Source organism: Diadema antillarum, unplaced genomic scaffold (genome assembly GCF_040938485.1).
Source record: "Diadema antillarum isolate AM-2024a unplaced genomic scaffold, OU_Dant_1.0 seq00001012_RagTag, whole genome shotgun sequence".
Lineage (NCBI taxonomy): Eukaryota > Metazoa > Echinodermata > Echinoidea > Diadematoida > Diadematidae > Diadema > Diadema antillarum.
In genome coordinates, this window is record NW_027271848.1 from 611,514 (window position 1) to 633,428 (window position 21,915).

General features: G+C 38.8%; 1 protein-coding gene across 1 annotated transcript; it reads right to left on the reverse strand.

Moving 5' to 3' along the window:
* Positions 1 to 511: 511 nt before the first annotated feature.
* LOC139742658 (peroxisomal acyl-coenzyme A oxidase 3-like) lies at positions 512 to 16,727 on the reverse strand. Its single transcript, XM_071653186.1, has 15 exons — positions 16,554 to 16,727; positions 15,819 to 16,043; positions 14,185 to 14,259; positions 13,199 to 13,288; positions 10,666 to 10,898; positions 9,401 to 9,497; positions 8,071 to 8,253; positions 7,399 to 7,521; positions 6,255 to 6,375; positions 5,281 to 5,403; positions 4,215 to 4,319; positions 3,428 to 3,582; positions 2,681 to 2,816; positions 1,993 to 2,147; positions 512 to 631 (listed from the first exon to the last, which is right to left on the reverse strand). Exons 1-15 carry the CDS (start codon positions 16,725 to 16,727, stop codon positions 512 to 514), a joined length of 2,115 nt encoding a protein of 704 aa, XP_071509287.1.
* Between the last annotated feature and the right edge of the window lie 5,188 nt (positions 16,728 to 21,915).

Genomic DNA, 21,915 nt, shown 5'->3' on the forward strand with positions numbered 1-21,915 from the left:
TAGAATTGTACTGCATGCGCACGTGTACTTACAAAATGTCAACATTACGATTTGACCCCGGAAGTTTTACCTAGGTCGTAAGGTATGTAAGGTCATAGATACTCGGAGGGCTTGTCCGCACGGGCAATTTACTTCGACCGGCTAGTTGTGGTAGCGAGATACATTTGAGAAAACTCAGGAGTATCTTGGTCTGAGGAAGAGGTCGTGGCAAGTTCCCCAAATCGGAGGAAGTTACCACGACTTTGTTCAGACGGGCACTACTCCGACCTTTCCTCCGAACAAGCTTCCTTCGACCCTTCCTCGGAAGTCACTCTGACCAAAACTGCCTTTGTCTGAACACCACAGCATCTGGTGGCAATATTACAAAGTGAGCCATTGTAACCCCCCTTCACCACCACCCCCCCCCCCCCCCCCCCCCTCCCAACTGAAAAAAGGCCTTGAATAATAGATATTATGCATATGCCTTGCATCATGATGACTTTACTACTGCAGGCTTGTAGCTCCATGTCACTCATAACTTGGCTGGAGCTAGCGAGCCAATCACAGGCTTGTCGAGGAATTCCTTCCACCAATCAGGTCGCTGCAGGCATTCCGGGGTTTGGAGGATAGCATTGTACAGCCGCTTGTAGATCTGTGTCGGGGTGAGTGTCAGAAATTATACCATTCATATGACAAGGAACTCTAATGAAAAAATAATGTTTCACTTTTGTCATCCGCTGCACCAAAAGGGAAGAAAAAGATGGGTGTTCTTTCGCAAAGAACATTGCAATCACTCTCAGTTTCATAACTTGCAATTACCACGGCAACAGTTAAGCTTCACAACACTGATTTGTTGTTGCCTTGCTGCTACCAAAGCAAATCACATGTTTCTTTGGAACAAAGTTTGCAGCGCTTGATTAAAATGTAAAAATGCGTGTGTGTGTGTGTGTGTGTGTGTGTGTATTTTTCAAACACCAGTAGTAAATTTGGACCGTTTTTAACTTTTTTTTTCCATAATTAAAAAAACCCCCAAAATTTTCTCTCAGTAACTTTGACAGCTTCAGATGGCATCTTTAGGGGAGCAGCTACTATCAAACACAAAGAAAGAATCACACTTCAAAAGGCATCTGGAGTGGCATTTACTATTAACGTGGTCTGAATGCAATTCTCATGGTGCTGCGTTTATCTAAACCATCATCAAATTGTGATTCGAGTGTTATCACTGCGCAGCTGCTTTGCGCAGTGCGACCCGGGAAGCAGAGGTCAACTGAGGCCCGTGTTGTAACCTGCGGGTTGTATACTGCATGGAAGTTGGCCTGCCAGCTCTGAGATACAAATGCCTTTCAAAACGACATTGCATTTATCCACTATCAGAGAGGCTGTGGTCTCAAACATTTTTCAAAACGCCCTTTGAATGGCATTTCAAATTAGCATTTCTAACTGGGTTTGAAAATACGGTTGCATTTATCTATCACCCAAAAATGCCTCAAATGGGTTTAGGATTGTGATTCTGCCTCAGAAAATTTTTACACAAACGCACGCTAAGATTACAGCAGGGACTAAATCATACCCTTGGACTGAAATGAAACCATTGTTACCCTGGTCCTTTGGTAAAATATACAATTATCAAACAATATGCAAATCTACAAGAGCCCACAGGTGACTGCCATACTTACATAATAAACACTACAACTCCACCAAGGCTTAATGTATCCATTTCCAGACAATAATATATGTGTACAAATAATATCAAGCACGTAAAAGCAGTATACATATTCTGAATATACCAAAATAGTATAATCATGAAATGGTTGTGAAGCCAAAATGCATTATATTTACTAAATTATGATGAAAATGGAAGAAAACTGTGAGGTAGGGATTGTATAATATGCACTCCCGTCGAAGCCACGTATCAAAAGCTCTACAGGAATAAAAAGTAAGAGATAACTATAAAGAAACAATTAGGTAACCGCTGCCCAGCAACTCCATTATTTTATCACATCACTGTATTACCTCTCCATCTGCACATCCAATGGGGGAGTTGAGAATGAAATCGGGAGGGGCCAGCACATCAACGAGCGCCACTGCCTCGTTCTTGAGATCCTTGCACAGAGCTAGGATGCCATCCCGGATTGATTGGGCAGGCTGCGGTCCAGACATGTACCCCCCTGAGAGTAAAAGACCCATGGGGTATGAGGAATACTTTGGTTAGTGTATGATCATGCCTTGCATGAGTTCCACAAAATAAAGTACCAGGTAGTCAGTACAAATGAGGAAGAGATGTGACAAATGTGTAGAAGATGAGAAGAGTCTGTGAGATAACTGGTTAATTACTAGAATGCAAGTTACAACTGGGAAAATTGAATAAAGGCGAGGGTTCAAGTTTGACCCTTTGAGCACTTACGCACTTATCATAGTTATCTTATCTTGCATGCTGTTGTTTGGGCCATGATGTAGCTATGAGGAATAACAGCACATTTTGAATACAGAACTCACTACTTGTCTATACACAGGAAATCACAGAGTAAAAAACATTCGGTACTAGTATTGTCGGTCATAACTTATTCTCATCAATTTCTTGAAACATGAAGTAATGATTACTAGACTGCAAAATTAACAACATGCAAAAAATGTTTGATGAGTAGCAATTTGCTAAAATATCTATTTGCAAAATTTGACCCCAGACAGTAAAAGAACATACCTTGGTAAAGAGTAGCCATGTGCTTCTCCAGCCTCCAAAGACCATAGAGACTACAGAGCTTGGTCAAAACTGTCGTCTGCTCAGGGAGAAGATCGTTGGTCCTGATGAAGTCCGCAAAGCGAGACAAGAACGTCAGCTGCAATGGATGGAGAAAGAGATGAACAGCACAGCGAGGAGAATAGACATTGTCATTTCCACTGTCTTGGAGCAAGAGGGAAGTCGTCACAAAGATACTGATAGAAATGATATATCTTAGTATCTCAACAGAAACACATTGACAGAAGTGCTATATCTTGGTAGAAAGATATTGACAGAAGCAACATATTTTGGCAGAAACAGTAAAAGCATATTGACAGAAACGATATATCTTGGTAGAAATATATTGACAGAAGTAATATATCTTGGTAGAAATATATTGACAGAAGTAACATATATTATCTTGATAGCAACATATTGACAAAAATGATATATCTTGGTAGAAATATATTGAAAGAAGTAATACATCTTGGTAGAAGCATAATGACAGAAATGATATACCTTGGTAGAAATGTGATGACAGAAAGGATATATCTTTGAAGCGATATATTGACAGAAGTAGCAACATATTGACGGAAAGATATATCTTGGTAGAAATATATTGACAGAAGTAATATATCTTGGTACAAACATATTGTCAGAATTACCATATCTTGGTAGAAACATTGAGAGAAATGATATATTTAGGCATAAAAAAAAGGCCTGAGGTACCTCTATGAAGGCGATGGCCAATGTGCGGCAGTGGAAGACTTGGCTTTCGTTTCTAGCAGTGAACATATCATTTCCATCCATGAGCTGCTTCTGAAACTTCTGCCCACTCTCCGTCAGTAGGTAGACCACCAGCCACTGGTAGGCATCCACGATAACTGGGGACATTGACAACATATGACAGGTAAAAATAAAACTTTATAGTTTAAAGGGAAAGTAAAACTCTATCCTACGCCATAATTGACTTTACTTAAGACAAACTTTCAAGTCAAACTAACAGAACAATGTAGATTTCAGTAATTCCGCACACGATAAGGTACCGACGCAGTCCGACTTTACTTACTTTGGCCATCACTTTTCTGGATCTCTCTATTATTCAGACGAGAAATGGCACACAATTGTCGTATACAACACAAAGAAAATCTCTTGTATACTAGGCAATAGGAAAGTTTCTCATACTTTGCAAATTTGGTACTGAATAACTGAAAAGGCAAGATGAGACAGAGATTGGACATTTCATGTATTTTTTACTCCTCTCTCCAACACAAACATAAAATAAACGAAAAGTTGCTATGAGTCAATTTCCTATCTGTGCATCTTCCCAGAGAAGGAACTAATACCAAATGAGTTTCATACTTTAAGCATCTTCATGAAACAGTTCAAATATTAAATTGATCCATGAATGCATTCTAGCAAGACACTGCCAATGACAGCCTGCAATATATATTTCTTCTCTATCCCATTACAACAAAGTAATAATAAAAAAAAACTGGACACAGAATATCCTCACCTTTTGGATTCCTCACATCAGCATCTGGGAGAAATCTCTGGCTAGTGATCAAGTCAATGGAGTTCAGGAAGTCCACAGACCCCATGGGAGATGTCACCTTCTTTCCTGTAAGCAGAAATTTATCTTTAGTACTTCAAAATCAATAGAACATAGTAAGGAAGTGAAAGTTGCAGATATTTACAGTTTAATCTTCTCTTCACATCATAATGATGTACTTGGATGATTCACTGTCAATTTCTTAGCGCTTCTTAATCTTCCCTTTATATTTCTACACTTTTTGCATTCATGTACTCATGTTGAAAGTTGCAATACTGTTACATTTCTTCATGTCATCAATGTGTAGAATGTACATCTTGTCATGATGCCTCTGTTCTTATTCCATTGGAATCTGAAAATCAATCGATCAATCGATCAATCAATCAATCAATCAATCAATCAATCAATCAATCAATCAATCAATCAATCAATCAATCAATCAATCAATCAATCAATCAATCAATCAATCAATCAATCAATCAATCAATCAATCAATCAATCAATCAATCAATCAATCAATCAATCAATCAATCAAGTTCATGTTGTGTATTTTACAATTCCGTGACCATGCACTAGAAAACGAAAGTTCAAAATGCAGTGAACATACTGAAAAAAATGAAAGTTGGTGATAAAGACAAGAGGCTACAAGGAAACATCTCCCTGCTAACATTTGACCTCATGGCTGAAAATACTGTTCTGATATCTAGAGTAGTTGCATTTGAGCATAAAAGAAATTACCCCCTGACAATTGAACTGGGCTAAAATGATAAGGCAAATCTCATGAATCCGTATTCTTGCACAAAATCAAATTATGCTACAACTGCAGACCACCACCACAGCCTTGAAAAACGTGCCCTGGTAAGCAAACATTACAAGTGACGTATCTGTATTCTCACATAACAACTTTTTGGCAAAGGCAGGCATATACTAAAGATATAACTACCGTATACAGACACTCTCAGAGACCCCAGCAAACAAGAAATGACACCCAGCTGTCACTATGCTGGTAGCAGGACAGACTCCTCCTCACCTTTCTGTAGCCTGAGAGCCATAGCCAGAAGATAGTTGCTTGTTTGTTGAAGCAGGACGTTGTTGTCGCCCTCGTACGTACAATTTGGATCATTATCATCCCTCAGGACACCAAATCTGTTTACTGCAGAGTTCAAAAGAATCAAAATACAGGCGACTCCTATTAAGAATATAGTTCTTGGGACCACAGTTTTCTTTTGTTACATCAAAATTTCATTTTAGCCAAACAAACAGAGTATAATAAGGTATATAATACACAAATATGATATTTTGGGGACCTGAATTTTTACTTCGCTGTTACAAAATTTCTTTACAATTGTGTTTGTTGTAAGGACAGCACCCTGTAGTCACTACTAACTCAATAAAGAACTAAAACTTTGTTCTTGGTTTCATTCATCCAGGGTAGCCTATGGTGTTAGCACTGCTGTTCCAGAGGGCCCTTTCTCTATCATTGCCTCAGCATTGCCAGGTACCCATTCATACACAGAGGTGGGACAGAATGGGTAACATATTTTGTCCAAGGATGTATGCAACATGCACTATATAAATGTATGCAGAGTTTGATACTAGGATACGCTGTTTACAAAGTCAGCGACTCATCCAGTTGTGTTTCCACTGAAAATCAGGATTTGAACTAAAAATCCCCTTCCTGCTAAAACTGCATCCTGTCAATGTTCTTACACCATTATACTAAACATAAAGAAATCCTATGAGTGACTTACTGCATGAACCATTGACAAGGAGGCATAGAAACCATTAATGAAAACTGTAAACTTTAAAGTTTAAAGCAGGAAAATTGCATAAAAATAACCAACGTTTAAGATCAAATCAATATACAAAGTACATGTACTAATGGCAGCAAAGTAAAAGCATATTTGTTTTTTAAATTTTCTTCCAAACATCCAACAGGAACCCACTTTGACCAAAAACTACTGAGTCCCTTTATGAGCTGAACACGAGTTCCATCAGACTTACCCCAGAGGTACCCATGACCCCCGCAGGCCTCCCTACACTCCTGGATACAGTCCCTGGCTAACCAGCTGCTCATAGGTTTGCTGGCAGAACTCAGCACGTGTATCTCCTTGCCAACCTCAAGCTATTACACACGCAATGAAACAGTGGAACTTTGTCATTTAACAAAGACATATAAAAACCATAATAACCTTGTTAAATCAGGGTATAAAAAACAAAACAAAACAAAAAACATATCAAGAAATAGGACCTGCACCTTGTTAAAAGAGGGGTTTCTTAAATCTGGCCTCTTTACAAGATTTCACCGCACACATACGACCATAAATGAAAAGAAACTGTTACTGGCTATGTCAACAAATATTAGAGCTACATTATTATAGAGATAAGACTGACTTTTGAGAAACTGTGTCTCCTGCCAAATACTTTCTTACACTGCTGATTTCAAACATTTGAATTTAAAATCAGCAAATTACAGCGAGCTCAGTGCAAAAGGGTGCTAACCCCAAAGACTGTTGGGAGTCAGAACCTGTCTGGTTCTCAGCTCATGACACGCAGTGTGACTGCAGTAAATGAATAGCCATGTAGTCACTTCCATCTTTTTTCCTGTAACATAATCACAACAGTAATTTTTCATGTAGTAGTATCTATAGATCTCATATTGTTTGTTTTTAATAATCTCCAAATGCTGCACTATGAGACATGAATACAATCATGAATCATGTTGAGTCATACATGATAACATCCCAATAGAAAAAAAAATGGGAAACACGAATGTGAACAAAATTAACAAACGTACAAAAACATTGACAAATAACTCATTCTTAGAAGTCTGTCCGAGGCTTTGGTTATTGTACATCACTTTCTATCACAAACCACATACAATTTCATAATGACCACTCAGAATTGAGTACAGGAGAATAGAGATTCATTAATAAACTACGCTACAACTGTATTTCTGTATTAAAACCATACAAAAGCTGTGATGTGAATGCAGTTAAATTGTGCAAAAATGTTCAATGTTTGTTTACCACGCACTATACATGGAAAATAGGCATATCTCCAATCTGTATTCATTATATAACTATTCTCATTACTGAATCTGTGTTTTTCTTTTCCTTGAGATGAACACTGTACCCTATGTACTCACAGCATTGATATTCTTGTCTCCTTTTGCCACAGCGCTGCGGAAACAAGCGAGCTGCTCCCCCAAGTCCCTGCTGAAGCGGTGGACAACGTATGCAGCTGCTATGTATGGAATCAGTCTCCATTGCTGCCAAGGAGAGGAAGATCAATAATTATTATCTTTTTTAATCACAAAATATATATTGACATATTTAGTGCATTTACAGTCAATTTCTCCCAAGTCACTAGTCGCTTCTTGGTTACACATGGCAGCTAATGACCCTCTGTTCATAAAACAAAGCGGGTTCTAAAATGGATCAATGGTTACACACAAACAACTGATGCTATAAACAGCTTGTTAGTATTTATTGTGTGGTTGCTTTACCTGTCTTCAAAAAGAAAAACTGGGATGAACCTAAGTGATTTTATCTTTAATACTCAATTATAGGCCAGCGTATGTTGACATCTCCTTTGTTCTAAATCAATTGCAGCTACATCACTGAACACAGACACACTTCATTATGACAGAAATGGTTCCAAACCTTTACAGATTTGAATGTTTATCATTCAGTTTCCTGATCATGTATCTCATTACCTTATTTTCAATGTTAGCAAGATTCCTTAAGAGAATCTATTAAAGCAAGACTACAATAAATGAGACCTGACATTGTCACTGGATTGCTAAAGGATGTCTGACCTGCATCTGGTATTCCAGCACGGGGAGCTCTTCATCGGGCGTTGGTCCAAACTGCCTCCTTGCAGCCGAGTACCTCACAGCAATGGCGATGGCCATTTTTAGGTTGCAGGCGGCCATGGCGGTGATACCTACCCTGCCACCAGACAGGGCCGCTAGGGATGCAGCAAACCGCTCCTTTGGGTCCTGGCAAAATATCAAACAATCTCCCTCATCATCTTTCCTCGAAGCAGCACTTAATACATTTACAAGTTCTGACTATGCACACTGACTGAATAAAAAGTCTGTAATTCATTATACACTGGTAGTAATGTTCTGCATAAGGATATTTTAAAGTACTTGTGTGAAATGAATTAAGCCTCTCAGTCCCACAGCTCAAAATGCCATTGCTATTTGATTGTGTAGAGACGAGTTGCAAATGGTAATGAAAGGGTTAGGTGAGCATGCATTGCATATATACATTCTGTACTAATCATTCTCCCCATATTATCATCCAGTCAGTCTTGTGTCAATTGGCTCTAGACCTTCCTTCAGACAGAAGGGGCACTCACTATCTGCAACACATTGACAATATTTGCAATTACCATTCAAAATAGAAGTGCATACCTTTGATATGACATGCTGTTGAATGAATCCCACACATTTCAGAAAATCCATTTTCTTGTCAATTCACCTCATTCAATTCAATCCTCTTTCTAGGTTCTTCTTCTGCCAAACAATGATCCGGTTAAGGACTACATAGATTACTTATGGTGTCACCGCAAATCTTTCTCCCTCCCTAATTCATAACATGTTTTCATCCTATTAACTTTCTTTCTCCATTTCCCTGTTTTTTCTATTGAATCATTTTAGATTTTGACCAAATCCTTGGAGCACTTGTCTCAACCATCTTCCATGCTACATGGGAAGACTTCATTCATACAGACAGATCATGCTGAAATACAGTCAATTCTGTGAATTGTAGGCCCTGAGTGTGTATCTCCTTTCTCTTCCATACATGCTACTGGAGTACACTAAATTGTAATGTTCTTGTATTACAATACAGCACATTTTGCAGCAGACCTAAATTTAACGAAGAAAAGAACTCACTGACACATAACACAACATAAAATTTGTAGTTCCTAGTTTGTAAGAATCCCTACATAGAAATGCAAATAAAACATTTCTTTCCTTCCTGATATTTTATCATACTTCAGTGAAAAAAAAAAATCAGCACAATCATCACTTGTCTCATTTCAGAATTCATGCTGTTCCATGTGAAATCTCATTTCAACTTCTGGGGTACCATCCATGTACAATAAATAGCCATCATTGTAAAGATTTGTATTCTAACCTCAATGGTAGTGACAAACTTGCCACTCTCGGTGACATCGCCGATCCGGTTCAAGAGATTCTCCCTCGGGATACGAACGTTGCTGAATGCAACAAATCTGACGGTCAATGGCATGGACATTTAGCAGTGCTCAGCTTCATGTCAATCAGTTTAACATTCACAAGCATGCATCATTATACAAATGACGCACAGGTCTGAGTGCGTCAGTCGGAATTGTGTGCATAAGGTAACTATGGAATGCTTAACCCACGAGGCGAAGCCGAGTGGGTTTAGGCTAAATTCCATAGTTACCGCATGCACACTATATTCCGACTGACGCACGAAAAGACATGTGCGTCATTTGATTTATAGAATGGGTAATTTTCTTGTCAAAAACCCAGTTTTCTATCGTGTTACCCGATGACAAAATTACTGGATGGATTTCCTTCTGGCTTTCCGTAAAGGGCATGCATACCCGTACTTACCGTTTTTACTGGATGCATGGCCAGCCATGCATAAGTTTTTACTGGATGCATGGCTAAGCTGAGTGCGCAAACGCTTGCTGTAGTGCGCGAACCTTTGTTACAAGTACGCGTACTCTTGCTAAGTGCGCGATAACATGTTTACCACTGTGACTCAGCGTGCGGCCAGTAAAAATGAACACATAGCTCTCGACCAATCAGATCGCGGGATTCTCGCTACCCATTCTATAAAAGGTAAATAACTGTCAAGCTTTACTTTGATAACTCCACTGAGCAGGAGCAATATAACTGAAAATATTTTTTTCTGCCCTGGTAGCATTATATAAAGCACTGCTACCCAGGATGGTGACAAAACATTTGCTCCTTGCTCCTGTCAATTTATGATGACAATAGTCATAACAACATTTCATGGAGCATTCTCAGATTGAAAAAGTAATGAAAGCAAGAGAATATAAAAAAAAAGAATTAACGTAAGATAAAGAGGGGGCGCGCACCTGGTGCGCCCCCCTCTGGATCCATCACTGCACCTGCATTCATAATATTTAAAGTAGTTGGTCCCACATATGCATGTTGGTGTGTGCACTCTATCAATGGAGCTGCATTGAACTTTGACTCTTGAATATGTTATGTAGAAATATGGCAGTCTTGATATAAACCTGTCCCAGGATTGTGGATTTCTTGCTTTCCTGAATCTGGAGTTAAGGGCACTTTGTTCCCTATCTTTAGGCTATATTCAGAAATTAAAAAATATATATCACAATAGTTCTCAACATTACTTTGTAACATTTAATGGCAATCACTCACCCATTGTCCAGTCCATTGGTACCAAGTTTTACCCCAAGGTCCCCAACGAGAACTCCAGGAAGGGCCTGGAGAGTGCGGGGATCTCTGACAGGCACCACAAACGTATTGAGGCCATGGCACACTCCATCGGGGGTGTAAAGCTGGGCGAAGACGATGGTGTGAGTGGCAGACTTCCCTAGGACTCCCACCCACACTTTGGTGGCCTCAAAGTCTGGTGTGTTCAGCACAAATTCCTGGTATTCAAAATTTGGTTTAAGAATATATACCAAAAAGAAACACAATAAAAACACATACAAATATCAAGAAAGCTTGAGTTTTGTCAATATAATAGTATCAGGGTGCAAGTATCTCATGTAACATACCTGTGCCAAATACTGCCAAAATCTACTATGAGAATATTCATTCAATCATAATACCAAAATGTGGGGCAGTTAGATAAATGGAGGTATGCCTCAAAGACTTAATTTCTTCCATTTCCCATTAGGGGTGGAGGCATGATGAACAAAAATGTCATAAGTGAAATGTCCTCGCTTATAGAGAGTTCAGAATGCTGCCTCTAGACTTGTGTACCATGTTCGTTCACGTTCTCATGCCACTCCTCTTATACGTCAACTCCACTGGCTGCCAGTCAAGGCAAGAATATCCTTCAAGCTTCTCCTACTGGTGTACAAAGTAGTCAACAATAGAGCTCCAGAGTACATTGGGGAGTGTCTGGTACGACACTCTCACTCTAGGCACACTCGTCTTTCATCATCCGTTACCTTTACTCAACCACACACGAAAAAACTAGCTGGTGATGCAGCTTTCTCTTCGTCTGCTCCTAGGCTGTGGAATAAGCTCCCTCCTCTTCTCAAATCATCACCAACACTTGCTCATTTCACACAAAACTTGAAGACTTATTTATTTTGATGTCCCTATATGTGCACTGGACTTGAACTGTCGCTGCCTGGTATTTTGTATATATTTTATCTCCTATGGCAGGGCTCGACACTAACGGTGGCCCGGTGGCCCGGGGCCACCAAAATTGAAAGTCGGGCCACCAAATTTCAAAAAAGCGCAAATTTTTTTGAAAAGTATGTCAATTAATTCGTAACTTTTTGCACCGGAAATTAGCAGTTATATTTGTTTAAAGGATGGATGAAAAGGACTGAATGAGTGCCTGAGAGTGAGTGTTGCGAGTTTGTTGAGGTTTATTTATGAGTAGATGTATGTCCAACTTCCAATTCTTACTATGACTGGATAAAACTTAGATATTTGACTCAATAAAAAAAACAGGACTTTTAATGTTTTTTTATTTATTTTTTTTTCGGGGTCACCAAATTTTTCTCTCAGGCCACCAAAAATTTGAAATTGAGGATTTTGGTGGCCCCATCGGGCCACCAAACAAAAAAGTTAGTGTCGAGCCCTGCCTATGGCGACCAGGGATGACATGTCACAGCGCTTCGTATCCAGTGGAAAAGGCGCTCTATAAATGTCTACCATTATTATTATTAACAGATAATAGTTAACCTGTTGACAACGAGTCCCGAGTATACTCGGTCAAGTGTCTATGGGAAATGCGTGTTGTAGCAAAATCACACCGTCCTCAACAGGTTAAGGGTATAGTTGCAGCTTTCATGGTTTCCATGCTTTATAGTGCGTGTTATAAGTGACACTAACCAAAATATTTCAAACGAAAAAGGCATATAAAGTCACATTTATCAGCTTCATCGCAGTTTAGGAAGTCTACATAATTAAATATCCTGTTTGACTGTGTGACCTTCTATTCATTTTGACAAGTATGGAGTGAACTTTAATGTACTTTGCTCTAAAGATAGAGCACAGAAACAATACACGATTGAGCTCTACAGATCCTGAGAAGGTCCTGGGATATTAAACAAGAAATAAACCAAACAGTCCAGGGCACATAAACAATTCATAGGAAAAAGAAAAATCTGTTTGATCTTGAAAATGAAATACACTTATATTTCTAAATATTTCACCTTCATGAAAAGAGTCTCACTTTTTCTTTTCTCATTGTCAGTCTTGCTCTTTTTCTCACTGTTTTTCTAGCAGATAGTCTAACAACAGAATGAGGTGGCATGGAATCATAAACTTTGGATTTTTTTTCACATATCAAATACTCTTGACTCACTATAGAAATTCAAAAAAGCAGCATTGTGCATAGTAAACTTAATGGACAATTAGTTGATACAACTCGTAATCTTGTAAAGGAAACATTTCATAAAAATTTGAGCACTTACAATACAAGAGCATCACCTTTAAAGGCCCTTAATCTCTACTTGACTTGCTATATCAAAATCATGCAAACATGGAATTTGCACAGTGTGAAGTGTTCATTCCCATCTTTTGAAAACATCTATAATACACAAAAGTGCAGAACAAGGTTTCAGTGGTTATAGTGCATAGAAATTCTGTCTATATCACTGATGTGTGCCCAACTTTATACCCATTCTTATCTCATGCAAGCTCATACAGTTCACAATCACACAAATCTTCCAAATGTTTGCTGTTTGATTGTGCTGCCAGATACCTGTGTAGTGGGGTCATAGGTCGCCGTTGTACGCATGGCCTTTGTGTTTGTTCCGTGAGATAGTTCGGTGAGAGAAAAACAGCCCATGGCCTGGAATGGGGATGAAAAAAAGTAACCCAGAAAACAAAACAACACATTACAATTTCAAATGAATAAAATTGTAACATTCTTGTCGTTCCTTTTATGTTTTTTTTTTAATCATTTCATCTGTTGTTACTACACAAACATGCTACCAAACCCCACAATCTACCTTATTCTTCAAGTACAGTAGACACCCTTTATAATGAAGTCATTGGGACTGGCAGTTTTCTTTCGTTATATCGAAATTTCATTATAACCAAACAAATAAACAATAAAAATACATAGAGTGGATAATGTTGCCTCCTGAAATTTTACTTCGCTGTAACCGGAATTTTGTTATAACCGTGTTCGTTATAACGGGAGTGCACTGTACTCAGTTTCAGTGTAGTCCATGACAATTATGGAGTGACACTTTGCTATCAAAAGCTATAAAATAATACATAAATGCTTCACAATACAAACTGTGAAACAAAAACAAATGTCCAAAGACATTCAGATTTTTCCAAGTAAAGACCTTAAGACCATGCCAGAGGCACTGCCTTTGTTATCCTTCAAATCTTTGAAAGTTTAACATTTGATGAAATATAATGACCATCATTAATCATTATTACATCAGCAAAACTATAAATCCCCCATCCCCCCCCCCAAAAAAAAAAAAAAAAAACATCACACAAAACAAAACACAACAAAACAAAACAAAACAAAACAAGCCTACTGCTATCAGAAGATTTAAATTATTATCGACACCATACAGGGAACAAAGGTTTAGCACTTTTTAGAGCCAACGTTCACATGGCTACATTCATCATTGGCAAGATGCCAGAAGCATTTTACCAAAGTATACAAACTAAAATTGTATTAAAAATCAATTCACTGTCGAAATAAAAAAAAACGGATCTACTTACCTCCAGCTTCTCACACTGTGCAGCAAACTTCTCATGTCTGGCCGTACCAGTGGCTCTCACTGTTTCACCAAACATCTAAATTTATAGCAAAGGAGGAGGCAAAAGTAAAAAGAGGGATGGGTGGGGGGGGGGGGGGGGGGAGGTAAGGGAGTAAGGACAGGGAGAGGGTTATCCAGAGGGAAAGACTGTTACCCCGAATGGCCCTCCCTTCTCACGGGTACAGATATTGGCACAAGGTTGAAAGTTTTAAAATGTTATCACAGTTTGATTTAAGATAACTAGTGCAGACAGGGAGGTGGAATATAACCTCCCTGGTGCAGACACCAGAAAGTTAAAGCCTAGAACATTGGAATGCTCCTTTATAGGAGAGGAGTAAATGCACATCAGATGCTGGTTTTGTTCCAGAGACCAGTCCAGGGAAATGAAAAATAATGCAAAGCCCTCGGGGAACTGAAATGAGTAAGAAGGGTACAAAATTTAAAAAAAAATTAAAAAATTAAAAAAAAAAAAAAAAAAACCAAAACCACTAGCAATATTTTCACAATAATTACATTTTACAGCATTTTGTAATTATATCATCACTAGATTGTTTATGACCATTTAATTTATTCCATACTTTTCTTATCATACATGTAGGAGTGCTACATACAGATGAAAACAAGTCTTGCAGATTTGAAGTCCTGAGGTGATTTATTCTGAGGCTGCTTGCCCTCAGCAAGACTTCCCACAATGATTTAATAGTTTACATAAAATTAATAAAATATATTTGCATATAAAATATCCATTTGCAAATTTGAAATAACTCAGAGAATAGCCAATAGAAATGAAAGAAATGGGGGAGGCCAACTAAAATGTAAGAGCCTAATTCACCCAAATTGCAATTGAAAGCCAAAGGATGAAGATGGCATCTAGCTGGGATGAATGCCTACAGGGTAACACAGAATATTGAACAGAAGAATCAGATGTGATAGAAGAGATGAGTGAGAGTGGGTGACTACCTCGAGACCTATACTACTTAACTGAGCTAAATATCAAACTGGAAATGGGGGGGGGGGGAAGAATTCAACTTTCAACTAATTGTCTTACAGTACATTATTATTGAAACTGGAAAGACATATGAGGAGGATTCGAATGAACACCAATTAGCAGGTTACAAAACTCGAGTTATTTGCACATGTAGACACACAAAATCCCCCAAATTAGCACTATCAGCAGCACAATGCTAAACCCAAGAAATCTTGCTTTTATTTTTGAATTAATCTCGCGCTAATTTGCCCAGCCGGTGCGTGTGAACGGTCGGGTTTAGAAACTCAGAGTTTTTACTGTATATCCCATCATTCAATGTGCACATCACAACAGTGAGGGCTCCGCGAAGAGATCCTTGACCTCTCTGGCGCGTCACAACAACAGGACACGAACCACACCACTTGTGACGCGCAAAAAAACAATGGGCAAAGAGAAGTGCAGGCAATGAAGTGTGCTTTGCGATTCAGTTTGCAAGTTTGGCTGACACCTTGATCTGCAATTAGCAGGTTATTTTTTTTGTACATGTGAAGAGTCTTTGCAAATAACTGGAGTTTCTGGGGTAACCCGCTATTTTGTGCGTGTGAATGCTATTGATGAGCTCAGCTCACCACTTTGTTCAAACCAAACTTGGCTGATACGGCACTATCGTAGCTGACGAGGGCCTCAGTCAACCAGGAGTGTCGCATGTCACTGTTGGACAGGGAGTCCGGGAAGCCATACTCCAGCAGACGACGGGTGCAGAGGAAAGTCTTGCGCCGAGCCTCGTCCAGAGGTAGCAGCGTTGGGCTGTGCTGGAACAAAGGATCTTGCTCAAGGGTCTTCCACACCCTGTACTGAGTAAGGAAAAATCCACACACCCAAAAATATGAAACATTGATACACATCAGTTCTATGGGCTGATTCAGCTCGTGAAATTAGTTCCATGAAAGAGCAAAACTCTCCCATTTTATGAATAAATTGTCGCTGAATATTTAGTTAAGATAATGCATGAATTCGGAGTCCAGTTTGCAGTTTAACATTATCCCTGATAGTGATACAGAGACTCTGATAGTCATCATCACAGTCACACATTAACCAATTGAGGACTGACTGATTTGCTTCAACACACATTTCCCTGCATAGTCATAGACATACAATTATATGACATGCTTCCTTCATAATTATACTTAGCTCAGTACAACATAGCCTACAATATGCTGTGAGAACCTGTGCATAAACCCTATAGCCTTAATGCTAAATTCCTATAATTATGGTCTATCTCGCACCGATTCTAAGGCCTTAAAAACTAAAAAGTGCATGAATAAAAAATGATTGCCCCGGGCCCGGATTGCTATCGTTAATACCTGAAACTTAATGGCTTCTTCTCCTTCAATAGCAACTTTCAGAGCCTTCCAATTAAAAGATGCATTTCTCCGATAGGAATCCAGTGGACCAGCCGGCATATCAGGTAAAACGTCAAATACATCCGTGTTCTGTGGACTGCTTTCTGCTGCTGGTGATGTGACCGCTCCATCCATTTCACAAGCTACGGATACGCGACGCTGCACCAAGCCAGGACTTCGGGGCCACACGCACGACGATATGCCGATGTTCAAAGTCCGCACGAGACAGACTGGCAATCACCGCAATCGCAGATTTTATAAAGTTTCGACAAATGGAATCCACCTTTGGGGAGACAACTGATTTGTTACAATATTTCCAGCCCTATTGGTAGACAAAACTTAAAATTTTCGGCATCCACCGGGAAACGTCTTCGAAGATTTTTCTTCTCGCCACTCGATGTGTCCGTGGTTGTATGGATCCAATGTAAGACTGCACATCATACATACGTACAGCTGGCTCTCTAGTACCGGTAGTCGACGTGACCCAGTTCTATCGTGTGTCAACAAGGTACGTGTTGTGTAATCCGGGGGTGTGTGTCGGGAAGTAGTGTGTGTCCTCCAGCAGTACAGAGATGATCAGTGGGTGTGTGTAATCGTGTGCGAGCGACTTACGGGTACTGCGAAGTACCTGCGTTGGAGTTGCCTGCAAGGTGCTGCCGGTAAGAGTCTCCTACTGGTGTTCTGCGTGTATACCCCTGCGACTCACTCGGAACATATTTTGGGCATGCTCAGTCAACTCCTTGTCGTACCGTATCTGGGGAAGTTTTGCGGGTTGACTTGCGGGGAAGCAAATTTGCTGTACGGGTACCCCGAAGGTCTCCGCAGTTGGCCTGCACCGAGCTGACGTACCTAGCGAGTATCTCGCCCGTATGTGCCCGGAGGTGCGCACGCAAGTCCGATTTACCCGCAGCCAAGTTTAGAGCATGACCAAAACTTTTTCCGGGTGAGTCACGGGGATTGCCCGCAGAGTACCCGGTACACGCAGAACGCCAGTAGGAGGCTCTTAGCGGCAACACCTCGCAGGCAAACTCCCACGCAGGTACTTCGCAGTCCCCGTATGCGGCCAAATTAATGACATTCTGTGGGTTTTTAGTTCAGTTACCAAAATGTGCAGGCAAATCACATTTGGTAACAGTTGATCCCGTCAGGTAGCTACATAAACAGGGCCTAGGTGCACTATCGGCACATTTTGGTAACATTTTTTTTTTTAAAAACCAAAATGTGCAGTTACCAAAATGTGTTACCAAAATGTGCTGTAACAACATACCGTGTACAGTAATTTCCAGAGTACATTAATCTTTAGTAAAATCAGATGAACTGAAATTGAGCTTATAACCATAAAGTTGTGGAATAATCGGAATTATTCTGAATTCCAATTCTTCCCATTCTTACTGGAAGATTTTGCATATAGATAGCACGAACTGCCCACAGTAGGGCCTATACAAACACTGCTTTTCCTCTGAGAATGGATAAAATAGTTATAAGTTTAGTCTGAAAATTTGTATATAAATGCATGCTTTCATATTCACTGATCATCTCGAATTTTATCATACAGTCATCAATCGTGTACTGTAAATCATTTGTAATTTTGTTTTGTTATGTTCTGTGGAAGAATGAAAATGAAAATGAATTGAACTGAATAATGCAAGATTTGAAACATGCACTGAAAACACCAACTGATGGTCTTTGACACCACATTTCATTTATCGCTTTGTTTTAATCTATTTTATTTTATTTTTTGTGTGTGTGCTTATCTTTCTAATATGAGCCTTGAGCATTCTGTGTAGAGTGGATTTGGTGCATCGATCATGAGTTACATGAGTTTTATTGTCATTATGATAGACTTCAAAAAAATCCTTTGTTAATTCTTCAGAGGTAATATATAGCTTTCATTTCAGCCTTTGGAATCTACAGATGTCAACTCATTTTCTTGGCAGATCCATTTAGCAATTATTTCTAGTTCAAAAAATATGGAATTGTATAGTCTTTTTAGGCTACCAGTGTTTCTAATATGTTGCCAAGTTTTGAAGAAAAAACAAACAAACAAACACAAATACAACTGCTAATAAAAGGAATTTAACTTTTACCTAATGTTTCGAAAAAGCAAAAATATGTGATCACATATAGCACCTGCTAAATTTTCTCCCAAGACAACGTGTACTAGAATAAGTCATCTTGGAAAATGGCTAACAGGAATATATTAATTCTTGTTCATGGATATTTTGAGAGTGACAGAATGATTTTCAAACTTTTCATATACTTGCCCGTCTTCCCCATTTTAGGCATCAATGTATGTTGGATATATATATATATATATATATGATTATATACATAATTATAACTCTGGATCTGGCTTTACAGAGACAGTGTGTGGGAAATGTACCGGTATACACGTACTAAGCAATGTCAGCAGTAAAGCATGCGAATGAGAGGATTCATAGTTGAAAACATTAAGGAGATACATATTATACACACACACATACACACACACACACACACACACACACACACACACACACACACACACACACACACACACACACATATATATATATATACACACACACATACATACACAGGCCTATATATGTATGGCTTGGTGAGCAAAGTCTGACAATTGTTTACACTTAGCCACCAAACATATATTGAATGTCTTTGACTATTAAAAATCATAAGACATCTATCATTTGCAATCAAGAGATGTGCACAGTGAGTCACAGCACATCAAACATACAGACTATCACATAAATCATTACTTGTAGCACTCTATTTTTCATTGCTTCACAACTTTATTAGTCGAGGGACAGTCAAGGCATTAATATTTAACATCTGCTATGCTCCTTTCTTGACAACACTTACTGTAAAACTAGAAACATTCACAGTATGAAACTTTCGCAAATCAGAGCTGACGTCCTTTTTCGCAGCATGAAACTTTCCCAAAATGTCACTGGCATTCAATGCATTGTGTGGACAGAACCTTTCACATCCACTTTACTTTTGCGAACCTTGGCTTCTCGCGAAATTTGTGAAAGTTTCATGCATGCCAGAAATCAATATATGAGGCATAGAGTATATGTACATTATCATACTAATATGAATTTAGGAAAATCAAGACTGAAATCCACACATAGCAAGCTTACATAAAAAAGGTAATTGAAAATACTTTGGTGCAAATTACATACAGTATTTAAACATAGAAGAAAGAGAAAAACTAAGAGCTGCAGTATGGAGGAACACATTCCTTTACGCAAATACATTGGCGAAACTTGGAATATGCATCAACTAATGGTGAGAACACACAAAAAATTAAAACACAACAAACTACTGATACAAATATTCAGCTTGATTGCTATCAAATATCTGACATTGATCTTTCAGCTGCATTACTGATATGACAAGATCATTTTGAGATAAAAACAGACATTTTTAATACTGAAGATTGTGAATGACATGCATACTAATATTAAGATGATGAACTTGAGAGACACCTTCGAAAGCCTGCTTTATCATCCAACATTAGATGGCTCTGGCTTAGGGTTAATTAATCTTCAGTAGCTGTTCACTAGCTTTAAGTCTAGCATCATACATCACTTACCCTCTGTAGACAATTTGTACAACAATGCAATGCTTCTACATTCTTTTCCTTTTCTGTATATTGCAAAGCCTTCGTAAAACAATAACCCTGGACCTCATCAGATACAGTGCTTGTGGTTAACCTTGGGGGGCATTTCATGAAGGTACTTGTCAGATAAAATATCTGACAAGTCAATTATATCCGACAAGTTTTGAGAAATTCTTTAGTCTGATTGGCTGATTTCTCTGAACTTGTCGGATATAATTGACTTGTTGGACATTTTATCCGACAAGTTCCTTCATGAAATGCCTCCCTGATAATACCACAAGCAACAATGCCACAAGCAACAATACCACAAGCAACAATGCCACAAGCAACAATGCTCGCAACAATCAGGGGCTTTTTCAAGCATTTTATTTAGTCTTTGGGACGGTTTAATAAAAGCAATGCACACACACCATTGCCATCCGTCAGTAAAAATATTACTTACTGGATTCAAAAGTTGCAAGAAGCCTGGACAAACTGAAAATCCACATAATCCATCTCTATTTGAAGTCAAAAGACACAGTTGGACATTAACCTGTTGAAGACGAGTTCCGAGCGGAGAATACTCGGGCAGGTGTCAATGGGAAATTTGTGTTATAGCAAAATCAGTCCGTCCTGAACAGTCTCTCATAGACCATTAACCCTAAAATATTATCAGTGCTTTATACAAATAAGTCCCTATAGGCAATAAGGGAGTATACGTTGTGCAATGACAGAAGTGTCATGTTAGCTCACACATACCCTTAAACAAGACCAGATAGCTTTCTTAACCCTGTGCGTGTCCCTGCACCTTGCTCATAACTTTCTGAGCTGTCGTAGTGATGGCACATTGCTCAATTCCTCTGGGGAACTTGGCCTCCATTGCAAAAGTAAGATGGCCCACTCCAGTACAGTATAAGAATGCAACAGTGCCACATATAAGTTTTACTGTGATACAAATTGGAGCATAACAATTACTGGTACATGATTCACATGCTTGCAACAGCTAGGATGTAAACACCTCATTATGATGTATCAGTAAAGACAGCACACTGGTTGCTTTGCTGATCTGAAAATAAAGCACAGTGAGGGACGAATAACACAGAACTGTAAGATATTCATAAATTGGGAGTATAATCTACCACACCTAAAATGTCACACTTATGCACAATCATATGCACACATTCATTTGCTATAACACCTGCATACTCTCCATTCTACAACATATTTCTTCATACCTGAAGAGCATTTTTGAAACTTGAATCTTCACAAGTGTAATTGAGCTGCATAACTGCAATGTTTGGCAAGATACAAGTGAAGAGTTTGGGAAATATTGAAAAGAGGAAAAGATCAAATCATAAGAATTAAAACAAAAGGAATGATTATAGCAGCCTGTGCACATTACTGTTATTGAAACACATAATTTGTGGTCTTTTCGATGCAATTATAAATACAACTACCTCATTTCAGTGCACTCTAAGATTCTACAAGCAAAACTTTCACAAATATATCCACATAATTATCTACTACCTGAAAGCTGCAAAACGTTGCCAGATCATCTGATAATGAGCTTGATTCTAATTTCTCATTGTCTATATTCCTACAGTACTTGCATATATGACAATAAATTGCACCAAAAGTTGGGCAAGAATTTAGGACAATACTGCAGAGTATCACAGCAAGTTTGTTGAGGTTCACGATGATCAATGACTAAGTGAGCATAAT

Coding starts and splice junctions, on each gene's coding strand:
- LOC139742658 (XM_071653186.1), bottom strand. CDS start 16,727: ATGGATGGAGCGGTCACATCACCAGCAGCAGAAAGCAGTCCACAGAAC. Junction 7,522..8,070: donor TGCTGGAATACCAGATGCAG/GTCAGACATCCT, acceptor TCTCCTTGGCAG/CAATGGAGACTGATTCCATA. Junction 5,404..6,254: donor GGGTCATGGGTACCTCTGGG/GTAAGTCTGATG, acceptor TGAACTCTGCAG/TAAACAGATTTGGTGTCCTG.